Source organism: Rhineura floridana, chromosome 7 (assembly GCF_030035675.1).
Source record: "Rhineura floridana isolate rRhiFlo1 chromosome 7, rRhiFlo1.hap2, whole genome shotgun sequence".
Taxonomy (NCBI): domain Eukaryota; kingdom Metazoa; phylum Chordata; class Lepidosauria; order Squamata; family Rhineuridae; genus Rhineura; species Rhineura floridana.
The window spans coordinates 38305649-38328853 of record NC_084486.1 but is presented as its reverse complement, the minus strand read 5'-3'; the positions used below and the strand labels follow the sequence as shown (position 1 = coordinate 38328853).

Sequence of the window (23205 nt, the reverse complement as noted above, 5' to 3'; positions counted from 1 at the left end):
TCTCTGGTATGGTTGGTAACAGTTTTAAAAAAAGGCTTCTCTCTTTGATTTACAATCTTCATAATAGCAAAACTTTCAAAACTTACATTTTTGAACCCAGGTTTGTTTTTTTGTTGCAGCATTGGAGCCCTTTAGGTTTTGCAGCTATTCTGAGTTGGTATAAAATGTAAATACAGAGCAATGGGGCATAAGGAGGTAGTCTTTTCCTGTGTTTAGTGAAAAGAGTTCTCTTTCCAGTGACCTTGAATCAACCCTGCACCATGTGGTGTTTTTTGGAAAAAGGAAAGCAGAAATCTTCCAAAATAACAAGCATGTACCTCATAGGGCCTTCACTGGAAAAAAAAAGTCAGCATGGAGTTAGGATATATGATTTGTGTCTCTAATCTAACAACAGATAAATAAAAAGTTAGTATTGTTATGGAGGGAAATTTCATCCTCAAATTACATTTGAAAAAATCACTGCCAGTATTGCAGAGGATCCTTAACGCAGATGATTTCAGCATTGTTTGCAGCCTATAATGGAAAATAAAAAATATACCTTCCTTAACTCCTACAAAATTGTTTGGCTGCATATTGCAATATCAGAAACTTGTCTGTCCTAGGATTTCCTGTGTGACGGACATGCCCTGACTTTATTTCTGTTAGTGAGGTGATAGTAGCATTATTATTTATATATTACAGGGCTGGGGAACCTTTGGGCCTCCAGATCCAACTCCCATTAGCCCCAGCCAGCATGGCCAATGGTCAGGGACAATCAACATCTGGAGGGCCACAGGTTCCTCACCCCTGATAACAGTCCTTTAGAGACTTCCACAGTCTTTCTTTTTTTCCTTTTTTTAGTAGAACTAGAATGCTACAATGCACTGGTTATTTTTAAAAAAACATTCACAAGTTAAAGGTGCATACTTGGAATCTCTTGATTCATAGCTAATCTTGTCAACTGATCCTGAGTATGTACTTTTTGCTTAAGAAATTAAGAAGTGCTCTGCTGGATCAGATCAAGGTTCAGCAACCAGCAAGCACTAAGCAGTTCACCAGAAATTTGGCCAGTAATCCACGAACTATCTTGGCAGCAATAGAAATGCTACTGGTAGAATATAGTATATTGGCTGGCTTTAAAGTGAATACGAACCAGATTTTTTAGGAACTAATGTAACAACAAATTTAAAGAAAGATAAAATATGGTTTTTGCTATAATTGACAATCAGGACCAATATGATATCTGGGAATTAAAATATCAAAGCAACAGGATGATCTATATGCAAATAGCTATGAATCTGTTTATATGGTATTTGATACTTTGATAAAACAGTGGGGAGAATTATCTCTTTCCTTTTCAGGAAGAATCTCTATGGTTAAAATGGTTTTGTTTCCAAAATTAAATGTCCTGTTTCAGACTTCATCAATTAAAATAACAAATCAGCAAATTAAAAGATGTCAACAACTTATTTTGGAATGTATTTGGAATAATAGAAAGCCAAGATTTAAAAGCAAAGGTTCTGTATGATCTATATGATTGGGGGGTGGGGTAGGGATTTTTGTAAGTCCCAAACACATATAATTGGCTGGAGCTGACATAATAGTCACTTATCAAGGGCTACCTAGGGAGTTCATGGCATGGGTGGAATTTGAACCAGCTATGTGGCTCAGTCTCTTAGCCAGTATGCTGCACCAGTGCTTGTGTGCTGTTACCTAACACACTTCATGCGTGCTCATTTGCCTTTTTTATCTGGTCATCTTTTTGGAATCTGTTCTGTCGTGTGAAAACCCCTTGATGTATGTGCCTTCTGGTGAGTGAAGAATGGAAGTGATAAGGTTAATCAAATCAAATCTTTATTATTACAGTCGAAGACCAGTTATACATAAAAACAACAACGGCAGGAAAAATTGCATATATGTACAGAAATTGTATTTTTAAAATATTTAAAAAGTAACTGTCACTTGACACATAACTTTCTCCAATGAATTGCAGCAGATGTATATTTAGCTACTGCAAAAGTGACCTGGGGAGAAAAATCCCCTAGCAAATAGTCTGGATAAAATCTTTCTGATCTAACAGGTAATGACTTTAAAATGGGCACAAGTATTTGCTGTCTTAAGTCATGATAAAAGGAACAACGAAAAAGCACATGTTCATTGGTCTCGATCTCATCAGCTCCGCATGGGCATAGTCTTTCGGAATAGGGTGTTTTGTTATATCTACCCATTAACAAAGCAGAGGGAAGTATATTCAACCTAACTAACGTAAAAGCTCTCCTATATTTAGGTAATTCCAAAGTCGATAAATAAATCATTAAAGTGAAAAATTTAGGATTATGTCTTTGGTTTCTAATTTGCATTAAATGATGTTGAAAATCATTGTCATTAATACGCTGTTTAATTGCTGTACTTGCTGAATCTAGGCCCATCTGTAAAATGATCGGGAGAGAAAATCCTAGTTTGGATATTTTAAGTGATAAGGTTATTTTTATTGGTTGCCTTAAGATTAGCATGGGCTAGAAATCAAAATGGGCATTAACTGGGTTGTGATGAATCCACCACCATTCAACTTCATGTGTAGCCTCCTTTCCAAAATTTATGGATTGCTGCTCTTGGCTACATCCAGTAGTCTGTTTTTAGGCAACAACTGTGATGATAGAAATTACTTGACCTTGAAATACTAAATTCCACATCATGTGTAATAAGTAAGATTGGTCTCACAGTCAATCCTGTGTTGTGCTGGTAAAAGGAATCTTGGATGTAGTGTTTTGCTAGTTATTCTCTTGTTGTGATAATCAGTCCAAAATATTGCTTGTGGCTGATGGTATGTGTAGATATTTTTTTCCCAAGGAAAACAAATTTGTGTGTGAAAATATTCACCATTTTCTCATCCTGTTCACTGCTACCTCTTTAGCATGTTTCTTTTAGATACTGATTCTTTCTCCCTCTGAATTTAGTTATGCAAGAGACCATGCCATGATAGAATGACATAATGATGCTACATAGCCAGAGTTGGCTGTGTGATGATACCACTGAGGCTAAATGAAGCCTGCAAGAAATGACAATGAAAATCAGTGGTGGGAAACCTTTTTCAGCTTGAGGTCTGCATTACCTTCTGGACAACATTTGGGGGGGCCAGATGCCAGTGGTGGGCACAGCCAGAGGCAAAAGTGGGTGGAGCAATGAATGTAAATGTTAACCTTTGTACACACACCTCTTTATCCTCCATCTGGGCAAGCAAGAGGCAGTATCAGAGTTGGACACATTCTAGCCAGGCAAAAACACTCAAGGGGGGTGAGAAGCAGGGCCAGGAGGTGGTGTGGCTTGGGGGAGAGTCCTGAGGACTGCATTTGGCCCCCCAGGTGTGAGGTTCCCCGTTCCTAATGTAAATGAGCCAAGTGAACCTTTTACAGTCATTGCTGAGAAATCGTTGAGAAGTGGGTGCCTCTTGACGAAAAGGTTCCTGAAATAAAGTGAGTGCTTTCAGTTCAGTTCTGCTTGGGTGTTTCTGCAAGCCTTTTAACCCTTGATTCAATACTTACATGGCCAGTTGCATTCCGGTTAAATGGTGGGATCGGTTTCAGCCTCTTCCCTCTGAGGAAGTGGACAAGGTGCTCTCTTCTGTGAAGCCAACCACCTGTCTGTTTGATCCTTGCCCTTCATGGCTCATTATGAGCTGCAAAGAGAAGCTGAGCGAAGGGATCAAGGCAGTGGTAAATGCATCCTTGGAAGAGGGTGCAATGCCATCAGCCCTCAAGGTGGCAGTAATAAAGCCTATCTTGAAAAAGTCATCCTTGGATCCCCAAGAGTTGAATAACTTCCGCCCAGTCTCTAACCTACCATTCTTGGGCAAGGTGATTGAGCGAGTGGTGGCCAAACAGTTACAGACACACTTGGATGAAGCAGATTATCTTGATCCATTCCAATCGGGCTTCAGGACTGAACATGGAACTGAAACAGCCTTGGTCGCTCTGGTGGATGATATGAGGAGGGCATTGGATAGGGGAGAATATACCTTGCTCGTCCTCCTGGACCTCTCAGCGGCTTTCGATACCGTTGACCACGGTATCCTTTTAGATCGCCTGGAGGGATTAGGAATGGGGGCACTGTTTTACGGTGGCTCCGTTCCTATCTCTCAGACAGGCACCAACGGGTGGCATTGGGGGAGGAGGTTTCAGACCCTTGACCTCTTAATTGTGGAGTCCCACAGGGTTCTATCCTCTCCCCCATGCTATTCAACATCTGTGTAAAGCCGCTGGGGGCCATCATCAGGAGATTTGGGCTGCAGTGTCACCAATATGTTTGTTTGTTCACCGCCCTGAGAGCTATTTCGCTAAGGGCGGTATATAAATTGAAATAATAAAATAATATAATAAATAAATATGCGGATGACACCCAGCTCTATCTCTCGTTTAAATCCTCACCAGAGTTGGCTGTGAACACCGTGTCCAAGTGCCTGGAAGCCGTAAGTGGATGGATGGGAGGGAATAGGCTGAAACTAAACCCCGATAAGACCGAGGTGTTACTCGTGGGAGACAAGAGAAGGTTAGGAGATATAGACCTGGTGTTCAATGGGGTAAGATTACCCCTGAAAGACCAGGTCCGCAGCCTTGGGGTCATTCTTGACTCTCCGCTGTCCATGGAGGCTCAGATTTCGGCAGTGAGCCGGGCAGCTTGGTATCAATTACATCTAATACGGAGGCTGCAACCGTACCTTCCTATCCATCTGCTCCCAGGGGTGATACATGCCCTGGTCTCCTCCCGCTTAGACTACTGTAATGCGCTCTATGTGGGGTTACCCTTGAAAACGGTCCGGAAATTACAGCTGATACAGAATGCGGCGGCACGTTTGATTAAGAACAGCCGTCGCCGTGATCATACTCCGGTGTTGATAGATCTACACTGGTTGCCAGTTGTTTACCGGGCCCAATTCAAGGTGTTGGTGTTGACCTTTAAAGCCCTATACGGTTTCAGCCCAGTTTATCTGAAGGAGCACCTCCAGCGTCACCAATTATGCCGCCCGACAAGATCAGCCATACAAGACCTCCTCTCGGTCCCACCAGTTAAAATAGCTAGGCTGGTGCGGACCAGAGAGAGGGCATTTTCTATTGGGGCCCCCACCCTCTGGAATTCCCTTCCTTTCAATCTTCGCCATGCCCCCTCCCTGATAGGTTTCCGCCGGGCCTTGAAGACCTGGCTATTCAGGCAGGCCTACGGGATCTCCAGGGCAGATTAGCTTTTAATGTTGTTATTAACTGGAAGGGTGGTGTTTAGATTAATTATTGATTGTGGTCCTCATTGTTTTTATATTGTATTTTACTGTGTTATGTACGTCGCCTAGAGTGGCCGTTCATTCGGCCAGATAGGCGACTCATAAATAAAATTTTATTATATTATTATATGATGAAAAAGTGCTGTGGTCCTTTGAGACTTAAGTGGTTTATTATGTACTAATATGGAAATGTTTTAACATCTGCCCAATACTAAATCACAGGAGTAATTGCTTGAATCAGGTTGCTTTGGGTTGTCTTTGCACTCTTCAACTGCTGCTGTTTTCACCCTGAGGATCAAGCAAGGCTGACTCTGGGGCCTGGAATGTGGTTTTTAGCAAAATCAATGGGCTTTCTTTTTCTTTTTTCCTCTGGACTAAATGGTTTCCAGGTGGCAGGGGAGGAAGCCCTGCCCTGGCTCTCTCCTAAACACTGGTGGATGTTTTAGGTCTTTCCCTTCCCCCACTTTTTAAAAACATAAGTTCAGGTGCCTTTTAAAATCATGTTCCAAAATTCTGAAATGGCAATCTTTGAGCCATGCCACAATATTGGGAAAAAGCTCCCTCTCTCCAGCTCAGCAAGGTCAGTGAAAGGTCAAGGGGAGAATGGGCTCTCTGCTGTTAACTTTTCAAATATTCCCTCAAACAAGTAAGTGGGTAAAACTGTTATCTCTGCCTTTCTCTTGCTAAATCTGCTCTTGCTTAGACCTTCTGTCATCACCTGGGCCTCCCCTCTCCCAGCTTTCCATGAGGTTTTTTTTTTTGCAACTCGTGCTGGTGACCTGATCACAGCCAGATGTGGTCACTTTGACCTTGCTGAAGTGCCTGCCCCAGACTCTGCTTCTAAAACAATGGTGCTCTTTCCCTCCTCTTTTCTTGTCCTGTGTGAATTGCTGCCTCTTTGTCTTATCCCTCCTCACCCTCCCTCCAGTGTCTGCCAGATTAATTTAACTGGGGCTTAACTGCTTTGGACTGAATGTCCATATATGGCCAGTGTAAACTGTGTCTTGAAAGTGACCACAAACCTTGAGAATAACTTCTCCATTATTTCTGAAGGAGGAGGGATGCAAGGAGATGGGGGACTGTAGCTCCGTGGCAGAGCATCTGCTTTGCATGCAGAAGGTCCCAGGTTCAACCCCAGCATCTCCTGCCAGAGCTGCTACCAGTCAGTGGAGACAATACTGAGCTAGATGGAGCAATGGTTTGACTTGGTCATAAGGCAACTTATGATGTTCCTAAACCTGTGCACACACACACAACTTTTTTGTACCCTAAGGGCTAAATTATACACCATGAACACATCATTTTAGGAACCACATCTGATTTGAATCAGCATGATGATGATGATGATAATAAAGATAATAATAGCAAGCATAGCAGGGCAGTCTTTCATTAGAACCACAGTGCATGTGTAGGGCTAATAGGTGTGTGGGTTAAATCTAGAGATGTGAAGGCCTGGGGAAAAAAGTGGAAAAATTAGGAGGGGGGACTGTTTTTTCCCTAATAAATGGGAACACCTCCCATTGTTGCTTTTTCCTTCAGGCCATCACATCTCTAGTTAAACCTCCTCTCCACATGAACTGTAGTTCAAATGAAAATCACACATACACACACACACACCTTCTCTCTCTCCCCCCCCCCAAACTCGAGATTGTTTCTAATGATATATTGTGTCTAGTTTGGCCCTAACTCTCTGGAGCAGATGATGCGCTGGAATATGGACCATTTCTTTTTCTTCTGAAATTGGAGACTGGAAGACCTGGTATCTTGCTCATATGGCTGTGAGCAATGACTCTTTTGGTAAGGCCTCATGGCTGAGTGAGACCTGGTATCTCACTCATAGGCATGTAGGTGTGTCTTTGGCGGGAGAACAGCTTGCTGTTTTAGAGGATACCCAGGTTGCATGTGAATAATTACTTCAGAGCCCCACTCCCCAGCTTAGCCTTGGCCATGGATTTGTGAACCTCCGAAACAGCTGCATAAAGCAAGCTGAGTACATCACCTGGAAGTTTGGCATATATCCTCTCTCTCTTATAGTGTGACCATAGCCTGCAGAGAGAGTGAAGTAACTCACCCTGTTTCCCTAGTATTATTTATTTATTAGATTTATATTCCACCCTTTCTCTCAGCAGGAGTCCAGGTGGGCATATATAGTATATGTATAGTATATAGGTATTTATTTATTTATTATTTGATTTATATCCCGCCCTTCCTCCCAGCAGGAGCCCAGCATATATGCTAGTGTAACCTATATATCCCTGCCCAGCAACTGTGCTCCTCATATGGGGCACTGCTGAGAGTACTGCATACCTCAAAGGTATACTTAGTTTGTACTAGAAATCAGGCTTTTAGTGTTACAGATCCAACCCTCTGGAATGAATTATCAGCTGAAATTAGGCAGGTGCCTAGCATCATGACATTTAGGCACCTACTAAAGACATTTTTGTGTTCCCTGAAGTGTGACCCAGTCATTTATGGAGTATTAATCATACATCTGGAAGAAATGATTTTCTTCTTTTTAGAGGTTGTAGGAATGGTCTTATATTTAGTAGAATTTGTATTTTTAGTTGTACTTTATCATATTTCATTTTTGTACACTGCTTTGATGACTTCAGCCTGTGAAGTAGTCTCTAAATTTGTAAAATATAACTAAAAACCGTGAGCAGGGGAGTGGCTCATCCTGGGATAAAGTCTTCAGAACTCCTAAGAGAAGCAAAATTCTTGACTTTGTTTCAAGTCCCTAGGTCTGTTTTTTTAATGCATGCTTGTTTGTTCCTTCTCAGTAAACCTTCTGGGTCAAAGACCAGCTACCTGAAAAATTGTGACTTTTTCTGCAGGCAATGCACAGGCCATCAAAACATGCAAAAGGAAGAAGATAAGTTTGTCATGTGGATCATCTTGTTGTGTATTGGTTCTGTGTTAAAGGTGATCTTTTTATTGCATCATAGGTCTACTAGTAAGAGAATTTATAATCAAGTGTATCTCATGATATGGCAAGCTGCTACTGCACCTGTTATTTTCATATTGCCTGTTTTCATGTAACAAAGCCAAGAGCAATATGTGCAGCACTGAGTTGCAGGAGGCATGTAGGTGTGTCTTTGGCGGGAGAACAGCTTGCTGTTTTAGAGGATACCCAGGTTGCATGTGAATTTGGATTAACTGATTTCATTTCATTGAGGTTGTTGTAGTTATTGTCAAGGTTTACTTTATTTTTGTCTAGAAGCTTTACTCCCGTCATCATTTGGATGCAGGTTTTAAAGCAGCCTTTCCCAACCTTTGGGCCCCCAGATGTTGTTGGACTACAATTCCCATCATTCCTGACCATTGGCCATGCTGCCAGGGGCTGGTGGAGTTGTAGGCCAACAAAATCTGGGAACCCAAAGGTTGGGAAAAGCTCCATTAAAGCATATCCTGTGTGGGTGGGTTTAACGTGTTTCTCCCTGTGTATCCTGAATGCTACACCCTGCAGGCTATCCAGAAACATCAGAAGACGTAACTTTTTGTACTGGCTTTTTCTTGAAGAGTGTGTCTGATTTCTACTGCTGTGCTAGGCTAAATCTTAGGAAATATTGTTCTGACTGCTTGTTTTATTGTATAGATTACTGTTGTTAATACTGTTTGCTGCATTGTGAGAAATTCTCTAGAAGGTGGGATATAAATTGATTAATTAAATATAAATAAAAAACAGTACACCTGTGATATTTGAACTGTTGAATGATAGTGCCTTTGTATGTTTAAAACACAGTGCACTCAGAGGGCCATCGTGGGAGAAAGGGTGGTGTATGTGTTCATAAAAGAAACATCTTAAATGAAATTTTAATTTTTAAAATCCCCCTGTTTCTACAAGCAAATGTGGAATTATCAGATAGGGAAGGAAACAGTAAATGAGGAGAATAAACTGTCTTAATACTTAAGGGCTAGTTTACACATAGTCTAAGGATGAACACTCAATGGGGTGAGAAGCTTCTAGTGATCCACATTGGTCTCTGCAGATGGCTATACAACAACCTTGCCACCCTGGGCTCCTACTGGGAGGAAGGGCGGGATATAAATCTAATAAAGTGAGTGAGTGAGTGAGAGTAAGTAAATAAGTAAGAGTAAGTAAGTAAGTAAAGTCTTTTCCAACCTGGTGGCCTCCAAATGTTTTAGACTAACTCCCGTGAGCCCCAGCCAGCACCATCATGCTGGCTGGTGCTGATGGGAGTTGCAGTTCCAAACATCCAGAAGGCACTGCGCTGGAGAAGGCTGCTATAGAAGCTAACATTTTCTCAGGGCCACCAACCCTTCTACTGGCTCACTTTCCCTGTCAACACCTGTTGGCTTCTTTGATTGGGATCGGCAGAGAACAGCAAGGATGTTGCAAGTATTGTCTTGTTTCCTCTAATGATCGAGATCCAAGAAGCTAGAGGGAGGCCAAGAAAACGATGGCACTAAGAGGGGGCTCAGAGGGGGGCACCATCAAGTGTCTATGGCAGCTATCGTATTTGGTAGCCACCTGGAGGCTTTTCAGTGTGTGGAGGCTCATTCACAAATTCCCATGTGAACTGAGCAATGAATTTTAGTGGCTGTATTTCTGTCAAGCACTGTGCAAGGCAGCTGGACTGTCACAGTGCTTATAATGTGCATTTGGATAATAACTTAAGTGGTAGGTTTAGACAGAGAAGTGGATTTGTGGTGGCTTCTATGAAATTTTTTAAGGATGTGGTTTTTTAAAAAAAGCAGTGTCATAAAAATAAAGCGTTAATGTATGCTCTGTTGCGTAGGACATAGCTGAATAACATGTCTGTGACAGTGGCTTACAACTCGATCCTGATCTTATATTGAAATCGATGACAAACCTCCCACTGAGTTTGATGGAACACTGAATCAACATTGCATTTTGAAGCTCTCCTATTGTGAATGGCAGTAGAGGAGATTACAAGGTCATTTTTCTCAGTCCCTACCCCACCGCCTTTTCATCCGTGCTGAATTGGGCTTTCATATCAAGCAACCTTTCTGGCTGTAACCTGGGAAGGATTCAGCCACGCCTCCCCTACCTCCTGCCCCACAGAAGGACAGCCAAATGAGAGTTTCTCATTGACATCTGGGTACAACTCACTGGGAGGATGAAACTAAAACTTAATTTGTACATTAATGTCACCTGCTTCCTATCAGCTTGAGTCTCAATTCATGTAGTTCTCTGACTTTCCATTTTAAAAAAGGACAAATTGGGTGAGGGTTTTGAATACTGGATATGTTTTATATATATAACTCCTTTAAAATTCACTCACATTTTGTAAAATAGGGGACTGATGTAAGTGAAAGTACATATGGATCCATATGGCTTTAATTTAATTCTGTTCCATTTTGATGCAAGAAAGGATGGATTAAGAGGGCCACCCATGTTTAAATCAACCCACAGGCAAAATCTGGACTGTGAAGAGGCTTGTCCAGGAGGAGCATACACCTCCTCATCTAGAAATTATCCATGCCTCCATAGGGAAGCCTGCTTTATACTTTGAGAATCACCGATATTGAATAACAAGGCTCACAAGAGAACTCACAGGCCAGCTAGTCAAACCTTGTGGGCTTATTCTATCTTAAGGATGGGCTTGAAGATAAATCAGGATGTTCTGGTAGCTTTGTAGTAGATCAGCAATGGTTTCTGATTTGCAGCAGATGAACAGTAACATCTTCCTCATTCTCCCTCCGCTAAAATTAAGCTGTAAATGCTCTGATGTGCAGTAGTTCAAGGTGCTGGCTTGTACATGTATATGCAGCTCATCTGACAGGGTGTGGTAGGTTTTGGCTTCACCCCCTCCACATGGATCTGGTTGGTGGACCTCAGGGTTCTAAAAAGAAACAAAAGGTAGATTCCGCAGGCCTAAAGTCTGCCTGTGCTTGCTTTGGAAGCATCCCCAAACTGCTGCCCTTGCTTTTTTTCTCGCAAGCAACTTCCTCAGCTGCGTCCATCCAAGCATTTTAATTAATTTGCTGAATCTTTTAGAAGTCAAGGAACAAAGGGCATATTCTTAGACCATATTAGCTGCTCCGTGTGCCAATAACTCCTGGCCTATGCATGCTGTCAGCCATACAAGAATACATACAAAAGGGCAGGGGCACATTACTGTTTCCCCAGATTCTAGCATGGCTTCACCACTATCACCTATAAATGTCCAGATCAGACCTGTGTCACTGTGTGGGCAGCAGCTAGGCTCTGCCCTTGCTTTGATGGCACTGTAGTCTTGCTCCTCTCTGCTCCCTTCCTGGTTTGCCAGCTTTGGGACACTTGCCTGTGCTGCTGTCGGTCTACCTGCAGTGATGTTCCAGCCCCATTTTGTGTTGACTTCTGCTCTAACCCATCTATACCATGTACCCATGAGAGCTAGGCAGGCCACTGGTTGCAGCACCAGGAATAACTCCAAATGAGCCTGACAAAGGCCAGATGCAAACTGAGGCTTCATACGTTGTTTCTTCAGTCCACTTTCCCCAAGCTCACACACACCCCCAGCCTAAATATGGTGGCTTTTCAAGAACCAACCACTTGGCCTGCAGACAAGCACTTCTTTTCGTCTCTGTGGCTTGGCATGCCACCTGCAGATTTTGGCAGGTGTGGTAGTATTGGGAACACTTGATTCCTCTGAGTCAGGCTCGGGGAACGGCATCTGTGCCAGCTCAGTTTCTGCAAGCTCCAGAGCACCAGCCTCAGGTTCTGTGGGCACCACCCTTGGGATCTGTTGCTTCTGAAATGCCAGCATGAGAAGCTTGGTCTGATTCCACAGTGGATGCAACTTGGCTGGCTCTTCCTTCTCTGAATTCAAGGCCATGACAGGTCCTTGCCTTGGAGCCTAGCCTGTAATTGACTCTGCCCCCAAACTGGATCCCTTTACTATGAATCTGCCCCACCAGTGCAGTCATTTGTGGTTCCAGTCCTGCCAGGATTTACACTTCAGTTCTCTATCTACAATCCAGTAATGAGAGGTTACTTCCACTTTCAGGTGCCTCATAATGCTTCTGTGAAGGCTGATGCAATTAGCCTCTTGCACCATGCTGTGGGCACTCCCCAAATCCACTTTCCTTGAAAATATGTGTCAAATTCTGTGCATGGCATCTACTTTCACACAGCCTTTACTGTGTGGCACCGATAGCTGAAGAGTTGCATGCCCAGCGCCTGCTGTGCCAGGCAGGATTTTGAGAATTGAGGCCCCAGGTCAAAGAAAACACCGCCCCTTCCAAAGTTGTAGATGTTAGATTTTTTGTTTGTTTAACACATTTCTCAGTAGAATGTATTACCAATTTTAATCCCCAATGTAAACTATGCATTGGCTTTCTGCTAGGTGAGGAAACCCCTTGCAAATGGATGCTGAAAATGCACTGGCGAAAAGCATAGCAAATGCTGTCTGTCTGTCTCATTTCCCTTGGGGTTGTTCCCCGTCTGATGGCGAGAAGCATTTAAACTCCTAAATGTGGTGGAAACCTTTTTGTTTGCACCTGTCTTGTGTTTGGTAATTTCAAAACTCAAAGCCTCTCCAGAGGGCTGGGGCTCCCCTCTTGAACAATGTGGGATGGGACAAAGAGGGTTGCAGTGGGAGAAGGAAACCACAGAAAAAGGGGTTAGGACACCATCCATCCAAAGATGAGGCTCTCCCTAGGCCAGCTGCCAGCAGGTAAAAGGAACTTTCAAGTTTTATTAATTTCCCTCATTGGTGTGGCACACCCACAGCAAAAATGCTTTTGTATCAGATTCCAGTGTCTCTAAGCAAGTGAACAATTTTTTACATTGCAAATATTATCCACCAGATTAAAAGGATAATTGAGAAGCTGCCACAAACTTGACTTCTTGACCTTTTATTATTCATTGCTCTGCTGCAAGTGTTTGATGGTGCCTGTCTAGGTGAGAGGACAGTGGTGGTGGTGGTGGTGGTGGTGTGACATGAGATGTGGCTGCAAGGCCGATGTGTAAGTTGTTTGCATGGCTTAACTGGAACAAAGTGCCATGGAAGATACAAACTTTGGTGTCCTGTTTTTTTCATGTTCTGGTCCAGTGCTGGACTAGAAGCAAGGCAAGACTGCCACACCATGGAGAGCTCCAAGTGAGCAATCTGCTCCAACAAAGGTTGGGAGTGGACTGAGGCCTTTGAAACCTCTGTCTCTAGACCACCTCCTACACCCCTTGAAGAGAACTTCAGAGCCTTGAAGGGCCAACCCTTTGGCCCGGAGATGGGCACTCTTCCTCCGTTCAGGCTGGTGATGTGCCGTGGGAAGCACCTGGTTCTTCAGGCTTATGGGAAGGTGCCTGTGAGGGTCGGAGTTCTGGCCCTATAGGCCCTACTGGTCTGGGAGGTTTCTCTGGAGGTTCCTGTCCAACAGCCTCAAGTGCAAGGATCTCCCTATCTTCAGTAGTCAGGTCTGAGTACAGAAGATCACTGCTTGATTCAGGGGTCATGATTGTTTTGGTGCATATGAAGATGGCAGTTACCTCTTCAGGTCTGTTGCCTGCCAACTTGATTTCTTTGGCCATGAGTGACTTCATCTCAGGCCCTGTTATATAATGATAAGGCCTTTTATGTAAAATTAACCATTACTCCTTTGAAGAGTGGAGAACTTTGTGCCAAGCAAAAGACCAAAGGCTAATCCAGCCATAAGCTATATATTGCCCTGCAGAAACATTGCTGGTGAACCTTGTTGCCTGGATCACACTGAACCCCAAACAGAACATGGGCATTAATTTTCACTCAGCATCTGGAACTTGTCTAGCCACATCTGAGTTTCTGGCATATACTTCAGCTTGGCTGAGATCACCAGATTTAACTCCAGTGTTCTCTCCCTCCCTTTTCTAATATTTTGGGGCTGGGGAGAACACTTTAAAAAACAACGACGAGCTGATATAATGAATAAACTCTAATTTAAGTTGAAGCTTTCAGCAGTATCAAGTGTGAACCTTACATAGAAAATGTATTGTTCCCTGGGGAAGTTTAACCCGGCATCTTTTATCTTGCTGGTGGATAAGGAATAAAAAGCTACACTTTCCTAAAGTACTTTTAGAATGATAGATTGGAGGGCCTCATTGGTCAGGGTAGAAGGAAGGCCCGTACTGGACTGCAATGGCTTCCAGCCCTTTTGAGGAGAGAGAGAGAGATAACTTTAGTATGTAGCAGACAGGTTGTCTGCTAAGAGAAACAAATGGCTTTAGCAGACTCAAATAATAGTAAGACATTAAGTCCGTGCTCTAAATTTTCTCTGCCTGACTTGCCTTTTTTGTTTGTTTATTTATTTATTTGATTTATTTCCTGCCCTTTCTCCCAGTAGGAGCCCTCTAACTTTTTTTTAATAAGTTGTAACAATCTTCTTTGGATAGATCTTTTTCCTTGGAAAAAGTCTGCTGAGTGCTGCAAATCAACTCTAAATTTAATTTCCATTTACTTTACTTTGATGCAAGCTCTATTAATACATTTACTTTCAAATTCTTTTGTGATTCTATGATCAAGATCGATTGAAACTATACTCTCTCTCCTCCTACTTCTCCCTCTCCCCACCCTCCCTCCTGTTTATTCTTTGAAGAAAAATTGGGTAATCATCTTTCACTAACTTTACTACTGGAATTTTATGTCCTGCTATTCTCATTGTTTTCTTGTTGTTTGCTTTTATTGCGCAAAGTGTGTTTGTGATTTCTGTGGAAGCCTACTCTGGGAGCAGTGTTAGTTGAAGAGAGGGACAATAAGTGTGTCTAAATAAGGAAATCCCCCACTGTTGATAGGAATCATACTGTTTTGTGTCCCTCAGGTTAATTTCATTTAGCACTATTTAAATGCTGGACATGAGACTGGCAGTTTAAATGAAGATTGGTTAATTTGAAGAAGAAGAAGAAGAAGAAGAAGAAGAAGAAGAAGAAGAAGAAGAAGAAGAAGAAGAAACAGTCTTGATTCTTAATGTGACACAGCAGATGGAGACTGGTTTGGATGGGATGTAGGCTCAGGTTCAAATCTCTTCTTAAGAACGAAGCTCATTGAGTGGCCTTTGTCAGTCCAATTCTTCAACCCTCAATAGACAACTTGGACAGAGGGACCATTTCCCCACATTTTTCTCTCATGTACATCTTTTCTGGTCTGTAGATAAGACTGCATTTATTTTAGAAAGTTTGGCATCATAGCTGCCCATTTAAATGCTTCTCTCTCTAACCCATTGGTCAGAGGAGTGGCTAAGCAACATCACAATTAATGCATCTCTGTCAGTGCCAGCGTCTGCTAAGAGGAGGAGGAACAGCAGGAGCCGGAAGAATAGAGTCCTCTACTTGCTCTAACTGGTGAGCAAGAGAGTCAGGGAATACCATATCACTTGGTCTGGCCATTGGTATAAAAAGGCTTCCTTGGCTGATGTAGAGCTGGTCTCCTCCTTTGACCTGAGCAGGGTGATGATGCACAGGGTGATACTCAGTCGGTGCACCTGAGCAGCCCCAACCTTGTCCCATCCCCTCCCGATAACTGGCAGTGAGACTGGCTAGGAGGCTATTGCTGCAGTGCTACCCCATCAGGTAAGCCATTTCTGCAACTGAGTACAGGCTCAAGCCTTGCTCGTTCCTAATAAAGGACAGTTGGTTTTTGGGGTGGGTGAGTGTAGCAAAATTTCAGTGCCATCAACTGTTCCATGGAAAAATATTGATGGAGACTTGTGATCCCCCAAGCCAGCAGTATGTGAGGGCATAAAAGCACATCTAGATCTGTGTACAGTGTACTGTCAACTGTAATGTGACCAAGAAGCCAAGACAACCCTTTCTCTCCCAAAGCGTGTGTGTATTTTGATTGTCTCTCACCCACTTTTTATTATATTTGTAAGCTGTTTACTTGTCTGTGTGCTCTCTATTGCTCTGAAAATGTTTCCTAATTGTGGTATTTTTAAAAATAAATAAATACAGATTTTAAAATACATCTATAAACACAGAGTTGGCTGTGTCATTTAAGTATAATTGTAGTTCATTTAATTTTAACAGTAAGCCAAAGGCTCTGTAATGATCCTAAAGCATTTACGACGTCTGTATTTAGCTGCATGCAGCCATACAAAAACTGTATTACATCTTTATGGATGCAGATAGCTTTTCTGTACAGAGAAAAAGAAGACACAACTGTATTGCTTCCTTTGTTACATACCTGTTTACCACTATGCACAGGGCCCCGCTGTTTTATTAGCTGTACAATATGTGCAATACCTCAGGGATATGCTGGTTGTAATGATTCCTCAAGACTGTGGGACTAATTGGTTAAAGCCGTATTTCTTTTTAAGAGGCTGTTCTGATACGTGCCTACATTTCTGGCAGTAGGGGTTATAGGTGTAGTGAGAGACGCAGGTGTACTGCCCGTTTTGCAGTTTATACAAATTGCATTTAGAGTGCATCTACTCAGAAATAAGTCCTGTTGTTTTCAAAGGAGCTTACCCCCAGGAAGGTATGCATACAGTTGCAACCTTAGTTTGTTTTATGTAAGTAAAAAGTTGGGATTGTGAGATAGAAAGATTAAGGTCAGCTGAAGACAATCCTCCAGTTGCAGAAATCTTCTCCTATGGGAAGCTCCAGCGATCAAATTATAATCAGTTTGGAGAATATTTTGAATTCCCTCCCTTAACTGCTTGTTTTTGGAAAGAAAGGTATATTCAAAGCATCACACTAATGGATTTTAACATCAAGCCAAGATTGAAGCATGTGGTTTTGGTATTCTCAGAACAAATGTGAAGGGTTTAGGTAATTTTAAAAAAGCCACCAAAAACATAAGGATGAAGTTTCCTCTTTTAGAAATAAACCTTTTAAAAAAGTTCACATTACAAATGAAGGAAAAAATTAATACCTGCGTCTTTGTCCCTAAAGTTTGACCCTCTGCACTGCAGAACTGATCTGTTCAGCATGAAAGCCATAGGGCAATCCAGAATTTGGAAGGGGCCACCCAGTTCCAGCTCATGACCCTGAAGGAAGAATCGTTCATTTCCCATCCACTTGTGAACAGCCTGCATAACCCAGTTCACATTGTGCCACAAGCTTGAGAGCAAGTCAGGGCTAAGGAGAGCTGTAGACAATTCAGGCAGCTACTCTAGCCATTCTTACAGGGGTAGCAGGATTTCTTAATGACTCAAATAATTAAAAAAGGAGGGGGGTGTTGGAGGCAAATGAGATTTTTCCTCATCCAGTTGCTGCAACCAGAACCCCTGCCACTAAGAAATCAGCAAAGCAGTCCCACAGTTGCATTGTGTTTTGAGGTGTTCACTTTAAAAACACACACTCTGTAGTATGTGAATATGAGCATCATGTGTAAGACTGGGGAGACTCAGCTTCAGATCCTTACTCATCTATAAAGCTCACTTGGGCTAGTCACTGTCTCTCAACCTCACCTACCTCATAGGGTTGTTGCAAGGATAAAAGTGGAGTTGTGGGTGGGAAGAAACATGCATACTGCCTTGAGCTCCTTGGAGAAAAGGTGGAATGTAAATGAAAGAAATGAATACATAAATAAATGCATTTGTCAAAGAGCTAGGATTGGTTGCAGTTCCCTGCGTAAGGTATGGGGTGGAAACCCCTTGTGGTTTCTGCCACTTGAGGAAGAAAGCCCCTTTCCTCAGCTCAGAACAAGAGAGAGCACCTATATATTTTTCAGTGGACCTCTTCTTCCTTCTCCTTGTTGACATTTTAGTTTGTTTCTTGGGAGATGAGTTGTGTGCTTATATCATCCTTAGAAACACGGTGGCAAAAAGATTGTGGGGAGGGTGAAATTGAACCCTTATCGCTAGACCTTTTTGAAGGGGGGTGATTTTTAGAATAGTGTGTGTATCTATGGAAAGGCTGTCAGTCTTAATGCAAGTTGATATCAGCCTGTTTCAAATGCTTGGTAGAAACTAATCTTAAAAGTCTACATGATTATTTAAAAAGTAAACAAGCTTGCCTTCTGGGGCCAGTTTTTTTCTCTCTTTTTTTTTTTGGCTGCATCAGTGTAGCCAAAGAACTCTGCAGCCATAAGCTGACTAAAAACAATAAAATGAGTTAACTGGGGAAGTGTTCTGGGCTATATATGCTGTGATAAACAGCTCACAAATGCTAGGAAGAACTAAATGGACTGTCCACACATTCTTTGTATTTTTGATGAGACCTTTTGGGATTTCTTTTTGGACTCCAGTGTGGACTCTCTGTGTGCTGGTTATATTAAGAGCAAGGATCTTTTTAAAATAAAAAAGCACCATTAGTGACAACACATACATCTCCTCACTGCCAACCCATCATATGCCAGAAACAATCTGCCATTTTAGACCACCAACCTGACTGACGTGTTCTCTAGATATCTTTCTGGCAGGTTGCGTGTCTGAGGTCTCACCACACATAATTAGAGCAGCTTTGGAATGCTGTGAACTATCCGATAAACTGCCTTCCAAAGCCCCTTAACACTGCCTTAAAATAGATCTCATAAGTTGCTACTTTTGGGTACTGGCACTTTTTCTTCATTTCATCTTAAGGCAATACAAACGTTAGTCTCTCATTACTTGATAATGTAGTTTTGCCTTATGGGTTGTTTAGGCAATTTGGCTTGTCAGAAAGCTCTGAATTTTTCAACACCTTGGGGCACTGGATTGGAAGGAAGAGAGGGGAGAAGAAAAGCTGAAACTTGCAATCAGATTTTAACTCTGATGTATTTTTCAACAAAGCCAAATCTGAATTCCCATGTGCTTACGGGCGAGCCAGACAGTTTGTCTGGGATCGCTCATGCTCAGCTCTAGACTAAGCATATGGATGTGAATGGCCACCACAAATTTTATATATCACCTAAAAGACTATATTTTTCCAATGATGTTCACACATTACCGGCTGCCAGTAGTCAGCTATAGATTATTCAAGTGATGTAAGTTCAGGTGTGAACCGCTTCCAAGTCCCACCAATTTTCAGCAGAACCTTTTTTGCACTCAGTATGCATTAGAAGCTCTGGCATTGATTTCTGTTGTTCTTGTTACATGCCTTCAAGTCGATTACAACTTATGGCGATCCTATGAATCGGCAACCTCCAATAGCATCTGTTATGAACCACCCTGTTCAGATCTTGTAATTTCAAATCTGTGGCTTCCTTTATGGAATCAATCCATGTCTTGTTTGGCCTTCCTCTTTTTCTACTCCCTTCTGTTTTTCCCTGCATTATTATCTTTTCTGGTGAATCATGTCTTCTCATGATGTGTCCAAAGTATGATAACCTCAGTTTCATCATTTTAGCTTCAAGTGATAAATTCTGGTTTAATTTGTTCTAACACCCAATTATTTGTCTTTTCCGCAGTCCATGGTATGCGCAAAGCTCTCTTCCAACCCCACATTTCAAATGAGTGGATTTTTCTCTTATGCACTTTTTTCACTGTCCAACTTTCACATCCATACATAGAGATCGGGAATACCACGGTCTGAATGATCCTGACTTTGGTGTTCAATGATACATCTTTGCATTTGAGGACCTTTTCTAGTTCTCTCTTAGCAGCCCTCCCTCATCCTAGCCTTCTTCTGATTTCTTGACTATTGTCTCCATTTGGGTTAATGACTATGCCGAGGTATTGATAATCCTTGACAAGTTCAATGTCCTCGTTGTCAACTATAAAGTTACATAAATCTTCTGTTGTCATTACTTTAGTCTTCTTGACATTCAGCTGTAGTCCTGCTTTTGTGCTTTCCTCTTTAACTTTCATCAGCATTTGTTTCAAATCATTACTGGTTTCTGCTAAGAGTATGGTATCGTCTGCATATCTTAAATTATTGATATTTCTTCCTCCAGTTTTCACACCTCCTTCATCTTGGTCTAATCCCGCTTTCTGCATGATATGTTCTGCATATAGATTAAACAAACAGGGTGATAAAATACACCCCATCTCACACCCTTTCAGATTGGGAACCAATTGGTTTCTCCATATTCTGTCCTTACAGTAGCCTCTTGTCCAGAGTACAGGTTGCGCATCAGGACAATCAAATGCTGTAGCACCCCTATTTATTTTAAAGCATTTCATAGTTTTTCATGATCTACACAGTCAAAGGCTTTGCTGTAATCTATAAAGCACAGAGTGATTTCCTTCTGAAATTCTTTGGTCCATTCCATTATCCAACGTATGTTTGTGATATGATCTCTGGTGCCTCTTCCCTTTCTAAATCCAGCTTGGACATCTGGCATTTCTCACTCCATATATGGTAAGAGCCTTTGTTGTAGAATCTTGAGCATTACTTTATTTGCATGGGATATTAAGGCAATAGTTCGATAATTACTGCATTCCCTGGGATCCCCTTTCTTTGGAATTGGGATGTATATTGAATGCTTCCAGTCTGTGGGCCATTGTTTAGTTTTCCATATTTGTTGACAGATTTTTGTCAAAATTTGGATAGTTTCAGTCTCAGTAGCTTGTAGCAAGTCTATTGGTATGCCATCTATTCCTGGTGATTTGTTTCTTGTAAGTATTTTAAGAGCACCTTTCACCTCATGTTCTAAAATTTCTGGTTCTTCATCATATGGTTCCTCTATGAATGAATCTGTCATCCTTGCATCTCTTTTATAGAGTTCTTCAGTGTATTGCTTCCATCTTCCTTTTATTTCATCTCAGTCAGTCAGGGTGCTCCCTTGTTGATTATTCAACACCCCTACTCTTAATTTAAATTTCCCTTTAATTCCTCTAATCTGTTGGAATAGGGCTCTTGTTCTACCCTTTTTGTTGTCCTCTTCTATTTCTATGCAATAACTATTGTAATAGTTATCTTTGTCCCTAAGTACTAGTCACTGTATAGTTGCATTTAGGGTTCTAACCGTGTTTATCTCCTTTTGCTTTTGCTTTCCTTCTCTCTTTAACCATTTTAAGAGTTTCTTCAGTCATCCATTGAGGTCTTTCTCTCCTTTTAACTAGAGGTATTGTCTTTTTGCATTCTTCCCTGATAATGTCTCTGACTTAACTCCATAGTTTTTCTGGTTCTCTGTCAAGTAAGGTTGAAGCCTCATATCTGTTCCTTATTTGATCTTTATATTCTTCTGGGATGTTATTTAAATTGTATTTTGGCATTATGATTGCTTCTTTGTTCTTCTTTAGCTTTACTCTGACCAGTGCATGATCTGTACTGCAGTCTGTTCCTGCTGTTGTTTTTGCAGAAAGTATGGAACTTCTCTGTCTTCTGCTACCAGTTATATAATCAATTTAATTCCTATATTGACCATTTGGTTGTGTTCTATGGACACTTTTTTTGAATTTCTGCAATGTAATAGAATTGGAATGGTTGCATAATCTTCTGCATTTTTCTGAGGGCTGATACTGCATATTTTTACAGGAATACAAAGCAAAGTAGCCGTGTGACCAGCAATATATAGCACTGCTGAATGCTAAAGATGGTAATTCTCAGTCAGAAAGTGACTTGAGTTAAATGTTTGCTCCAGTAAAACTGCTTGCTGGTAGTGAATCATGCTTCTTCCATGTTTAGGCAGAAGTCATTCCTGTTGATTTTATATGGGATTTGCTTCCAAGTAAATAGACTGTGTCTAAGGCTACAACAATTCTGTCAAAAAGAGGCCAGGGTGGGTGAAACACAGGACTTCATTCCCACATCTTCAACAACACTCTTTACTACAGAAGGACAGAGAGGAAGATGAGTCTCTGATAGGAAAGAAATCCTGATGAAAAGGGATACACAAATAGAAAAGAGAGATGTTTGGAAAATGTAAAGCGAATGGGTGTATAGCAGCTAATGTGGTGTTGGGGAGGCTCAGGTTCAGGTCCTCACTCAGCCATGAAGCTATGCAGGTAATCTTGGCCTAGTTATTGGTGTTCAGCCTAACCTATCTCTCACAGGGTAGTAGTGAGGAGGAAAGGGCAGGAAGTGGATTGAGAACCATATAGGCTGCCTTAAATTCCTTGGAGGAAAGGCAGGATATAAATGTAATAAATACATACATTTACTGAAAAAGGAAATTAGCAATAAAAGGTGAAAATGAAGAAAAGCAGACAACAAGTAATGTTGTGCAGGAGAGAGATAAAACATGAAGAATTAGCCCAAATATGTATACTCTTGGACAAAACTGTAAGCAAAAGCTACCAGCCCACACAAAAGAAATCTTACTGGCTCCTTCCCCTTCTGTCACATCAATTTGAGATCAGAAAGGAAAAGGAAGAGAGAACCATTTTATAAAAACTCTACTTGATCGCCTGAAAGCAGTTCTTGCCAGAGATGAGTGGCTGTTTACAAGCCTGCTGAAATGTATGATTTAAAAGCTAGACAGAACTCAGATAGATGGGCACTGCAGTGGAAGGAGGAGCTGTCGGCTTCTTGAAATGGGGAAAGACCCAGAAAGATCAGGTTGCTACAAATAATGAACTTTATGTCCTCTTCCTCTGCTTCTTTATTATAATATTCTGGCAACTTTCCTGCAGGTCCATTAATTTTTCAGGAAGAGAGATCACAGAACATTTCCGCTTTGAGATTCTTAAAAGTTGTTGCATTGCAATGCTGCAGTTGGACATTGATGTTTTTTTAAAAATTACACATGTTGCACATGTATTTAATTACAACTAAATGTCTCTTAAATGGCTGGTTTGTTGCAAGTTTGAGTAGCTGTCAGTGGAGCCTGCTATCCAGCTGTGCAGTGTCTAGAGTCCAAATTTGGTTGGTTTGTTAGCATCTGGAATACAACTTTCTGAATAAAATTAGGCTGTATTCCCTCACCCACTGGCCCTTCCGCTTAATATTTAAAATCTAAAGAAAGTGATGACTTAAAATTGAAAACAGAATCATAGAATACTAGAGTTGGAAGGGGCCTATAAGGCCATCAAATCCAACCCCCTGCTCAATGCAGGAATCCAAATCAAAGCATTCCCGACAGATGGTTGTCCAGCTGCCTCTTGAATGCCTCCAGTGTCGGAGAGCCCACTACCTCTCTAGGTAATTGGTTCCATTGTCATATGGCTCTAACAGTTAGGAAGTTTTTTCTGATGTCCAATCGAAATCTGCC

At 41.7% G+C, this 23205-nt stretch overlaps 1 protein-coding gene across 7 annotated transcripts in view; it reads left to right on the top strand.

Annotated features, from left to right (window-relative positions):
- Positions 1-23205, top strand: part of PALD1 (phosphatase domain containing paladin 1) — a 195678-nt gene that overhangs the window by 119760 nt on the left and 52713 nt on the right. Inside the window, exon 20 of one of the 7 annotated variants that reach the window (XM_061635277.1) lies at positions 15011-15100. The exons of 5 other annotated variants lie outside the window; for them this stretch is intronic. In XM_061635277.1, the coding sequence (XP_061491261.1) occupies positions 15011-15025 (15 nt within the window). In that variant the 3' untranslated portion in view covers positions 15026-15100. Of the gene's footprint in view, positions 1-8031; positions 8105-15010; positions 15101-23205 lie in introns of those variants that run through there. One more of the 7 variants, XM_061635278.1, reaches the window with a different exon arrangement.